Here is a 4,871-nt window from a genome sequence, read left to right as displayed (position 1 = left end):
CAGGTTCATTTTCTTGTAAGCATGAAGAAATACAAATTGAATGAATGACACAACTACACAGGAAAACAAACAGCCATTGTGCCAAAGAAGACAAACTGTGGTGTGGGACCTGAGGCTCCTGTACTTACTTCCTGAAGGCAGCAGCGAGAAGAGAGCATGGCCTGGGTGGTGGTGGTGGGGGGAGTGTGTGTGTGTTGGGGGGGGGGTGCTCAGTGCCCTGGCCCCATGTTGTCAAGTGTACCAAGTGCATTCTTTGCCACCTGTCTATCTGTCAACACCTCTGAAGATCTGCCCTGGGCCCTCGATATTACAATCACAATGCTTCATTAGGAGTTTGAAGAGATTTGGCATGCCATCAAAAGCTCCAGCATTCAGAGGCGGTGGTTCCATCACCACCTGGCATGGAGGGGCCTCTGCACAGGATCGGAAAAAGCTGCAGAAAGTTGCAAACTCGGCCTGTTCCATCATGGACACCAGTTTCCCCTGCATCGAGAAGGAATTCATAAGGCGATGCCTCAAAAAGGCGGCGTCCATCATTAAGGACCCCTATCACCCTGGACACGTCCTCTTCTTATTGTTACTTCCAAGGAGGAGGTACAGGAACGTGAAGGCACACTATCAGCATTTTAGGAACAGCTTCTTCCCCTCCGACATCAGATTTATGTATGGACAATGAATCCGTACACTCTACCTCACTACCTAGCCCTCTCATTTTGTCCTACTTATTTAAATATATATGTATCTATATTTGTCATTGTAAGTATGTATGTATCTGTATTGATCATTGTAAATATATATGTATCTATATTGATCATTGTAAATATATACGTATCAATATTTATCACTGTAATTTATAGTGCTATTATTATGCATTTCCCTGTTTGCTGCCGCAAAACAACACGTATCACGACCTAAGGCAGTGATATTAAAAGTGATTCCGTTTTTGATTGTGTGTTGCCGCATTTCGGCATGCAGCTGATTGTCGTCTTTTTCGACCCTATCGCCGCAGGTGTGACTTACCCGAACTGGGTCTACAAACCCGACTCCAGCCCCGGGAGCCGGCAGGTCCAGCTCTGGCACTTCATCCTGGACCTGCTGCGGAGAGAGGAGTTCCGAGAGGTGATTGCCTGGCAGGGCGATTTCGGGGAGTTTGTCATCAAGGACCCTGAAGAGGTGGCTCGTCTGTGGGGAGCGAGGAAGCGAAAGCCCCAGATGAACTATGATAAACTCAGCAGGGCCCTAAGGTAATGTCTCAGTACAACGTGTCCCTCCACCATCCAGTCCGGGACCAGCTGACAACTTTAACTATATCTGGCGGTTCACCCTGTCTTGTCTCTTCGAACGACTACCTTTTCCTCTCATCCCTCTCTCCCTTTCTCTGCTTTTTAGAACCATAGAACACTACAGCATAGAAAACAATCTATTCGGCCCTTCTAGTCTGTGCAGAAACATTATTCCGCTAGTCCCATTGACCTGCACCCAGTCCATAACCCTCCAGACCTCTCTCATCCATGTACCTATCCAATTTATTCTTAACACTTAAATGTGAGCCTGCATTTACCACGTCAGATGGCAGTTCGTTCCACACTCCCACCACTCTGAGTGAAGAAGTTCCCCCTAATATTCCCCCTGAACCTTTCCCCTTTCACCCTAAAGCCATGTCCTCTCGTATTTATCTCTCCTAATCTAAGTGGAAAGAATCTATTCACATTTACTCTGTCTATACCCCCCATAATTTTGTAAACCTCTGTCAAATCTCCCCTAATTCTTCTACGCTCCAAGGAATAAAGTCCTAACCTGTTCAATCTTTCCTTGTAACTTAATTCCTGAAGACCAGGCAACATCCTAGTAAATCTTCTCTGCACTTTTTCAATCTTACTGATATCCTTCCTATTGTTAGGTGACCAGAACTATACACAATATTCCAAATTTGGCCTCACCAATGTCTCATACAACCTCCCCATAACATCCCAACTCCTACACTCAATACTTTGATTTATGAATGCCAGGATGCCAAAAGCCTTCTTTACAACCCTGTCTACCTGTGACGCCACTTTCAGGGAATTATGTATCTGAACTCCCAGATCTCTTTGTTCCTCCGCACTCCTCAGTGCCCTACCATTTACTGTGTATGTCCTACCTTGATTTGTCCTTCCAAAATGCAGCACCTCACACTTGTCTGCATTAAATTCCATCTGCCACTTTCTGGCCCACCCCTCCAGTTGATCCAGATCCCTCTGCAAGCTTTGAAAACCTTCCTCGCTATCCACAATGCCTCCAATCTTAGTGTCATCAGCAAGCTTGTTGATCCAATTTTCATTTTCTTTATCAGCCAAATAATCTTTTTTCTTGCTTTCCCTCTCTTTCTTAGACCATAAGACTAGAAGTCGTAGGCCATTCTCCCCATCAACAAACAGGAGAGAATCTGCAGATGCTGGAAATCCCAGCAACACACACACAATGCTGGAGGAATTCAGCAGGCCAGGCAGCATCTTTGGAAAAGAGCAAACAGTCGATGTTTGGAGCGGTGAGTTCCTTCAGCATTTTGTGTGTGTTGCTTTCACCTATCAAGTCTGCTCCGCCATTTTACCATTCCACCATGACTGATTTATTATCCCTCTCCTGCTGAGGACAGTCTTTCATTGATTCTATGGCGTTTCTTGTATTTACTGTGCATGCCGGCAATAAAATAAACCCCAGGGTGATATATATGTCAGTAATAAGTTTACTTAGCACTTTGAACGTTGAACTTCCCGCTCCTCTGTGTTTGGGGCCTGAGTCCGACTGTCTCTTCCCAGGTATTACTACAGCAAGCGGATCCTAAACAAGACCAAAAGCAAGAGGTTTACCTACAAGTTCAACTTCAGTGCCCTGATTATGGCAAAGTGGCCTGTGTGGGACCTGCGGAGCCCTCCCCAGCTCCTGCGAATTCCTGGAGTCGTTTCCCTCGGCGCCGCGACCTCACAATCCCCAGTCAAAATCCACACAGGGGCCTCTTTATTAGGTACACTAATACATCTGCTCGTTAATGCAAATATTTAATCAACCAATCATGTGGCAGCACCTCAATATATAAAAGCACATGGTCAAGAGGTCAGTTAATGTTTGAACCAGACATTAGAGTGGAGAAGAAATGTGATCTAAGTGACTTTGCCCGTGGAATGATTGTTGGCGCCAGATGGGGTAGTTTAAGTATCTCAGAGCTCCTGGGATTTTCACGCATAACTGTCACTGGAGTTTACAGAGAATAGTGCAAAAAACAAACAAACAAAACAAAACAAAAAAAAAACACCCAGAGAGCAGCAGTTCTGTGGGCGGAGAAGCTTTGTTAATGAGAGAGGTCAGAGGACAACGGCCAGACTGGTCCAAGCTGACAGTAACTCAAACAGCTATGCATTACATCATGTATCGACCTAAATCAATGGAGGATAGCAGCAGGGGACCACGAACATATCTTCAGTGGCTACAAGAGCTACCTAATAAATCAGTCACTGAGTGCACGGGAAGGGGTTTCAACCTCCTGAGTATTAGCTGGGATCAATTTACTGGGAATGGTGTAGAAAGGTGGATTTTTAAAAAAGTATATGGATTTGCGAGCTAGTGTTTACGTGGTCCTACCAGAGAAGGTCAGTGCTGGAAGTAATTTTTTGGGAATGCAGCTGGTCAAATGGTTGAAGTATTAGCCACAAAATTCTGGAGGAATGCAGCAAGACTTCTGTGGATGGGACTGGAGTATGAGCCTTGGATTGGAAGAGGGAAAGGAAATCCGGAGCGGGAAACAGGATAAATATTAAACATATGGTTCTGCGGATGCTGAAAATCCAAAGTAATACACACAAAATGTGGCGGTTCTGTGGACGACATAGCCTTGTTAATGAGGAAAGACAGAGGAGAATGGCCAGACTGGTTCAAGCTGACAGGAAGGCAACAGTAACTCAAGTAGCCACGTGTTAAAAGCAGTGATGTGCAGAAAAGCATCTTTGAATGCACAAGCTTAAAGTGATAGAATCCGGTAGCAGAAGTCTAAGGAAGAATCAGAGACAGGAAATGTATGTCAGACTGCACAGTCCAAAGGGACACAGCGGAGTGGGGGAGGGACGGGAGAAGAGAGAGGAGAGGAAGATGATGAGACGGGAAGAGAAGGAGGAGGAGGGGTGAATAAGAGGAAGAAAGAAGGAGGGGAGCGCACTGCAGAGAAGAACAAGTGAATGAAAAGGGAAGCGATAACGAGAAAACAACCAAAACAGACCATTTATAGAAGGTGATAGAGGTGGGAGGGGAGGTACAGGAAAAGGAAGAGAGGTAGATTAGAGGAATCGGTGGAGAAGGTAATAGAGGGTAAGGCCGGAGAAGGAGATGAGAGGAGAACGGGATCAGGGAAGATGCTCCTCTCTCCTTTCTGCTCCTGCTCTTAGAACTCTGACACTATCACCCACCCTTGCTTAGGTTCTGCCAGACCTCCCCCGGGCCAGAGGGGATCAGATGAAGGAAGTCGACAGGCTGGACGTGGGCGGGCCTTATCCAGAGATGCCTGGAACAGGCAATTCCACGGATGGCAACCAATTGCAACAGCGGCATGGCGGTAAGCGCCCTTTACTCATAGAGCTTCCTTGGTCGGCGAATCGGGAGCGACAGGTCTAAAAGAGAGATTTAAATAAAGAGCCTTCGCGGGCTTTCGGCATTTTCCGACACTCCGATGGAATCGGGAGCGAAAAAAGAGGTAATTCACAGGCCGGAGAGTGAGATTTAAAGTGGAGCATTTGTGTCACAATGGGGGTGCTGGTAGCGGACCCAAATGCAAGACACAGACACTGAAGTACAAGGAACAGGACTTGACTAGAGTAGGAACGTGACAGGATACAGACAAGGAG

General features: G+C 46.3%; 1 protein-coding gene across 1 annotated transcript; it reads left to right on the top strand.

Moving 5' to 3' along the window:
• The first annotated feature begins 969 nt into the window (after nt 1-969).
• On the top strand, nt 970-4,641 carry LOC134343720 (ETS translocation variant 3-like protein). Its single transcript, XM_063042470.1, has 3 exons — nt 970-1,244; nt 2,799-2,940; nt 4,447-4,641. The coding sequence occupies exons 1-3, from the start codon at nt 970-972 to the stop codon at nt 4,639-4,641; spliced, it is 612 nt and encodes a 203-aa protein (XP_062898540.1).
• The last annotated feature ends 230 nt before the right edge of the window (nt 4,642-4,871 follow it).

This window comes from Mobula hypostoma, chromosome 3 (genome assembly GCF_963921235.1).
Source record: "Mobula hypostoma chromosome 3, sMobHyp1.1, whole genome shotgun sequence".
NCBI classification, from domain to species: Eukaryota; Metazoa; Chordata; class Chondrichthyes; order Myliobatiformes; family Myliobatidae; genus Mobula; species Mobula hypostoma.
The sequence above is the reverse complement of the archived record's forward strand: the minus strand, read 5'-3'. Positions and strand labels throughout refer to the sequence as shown.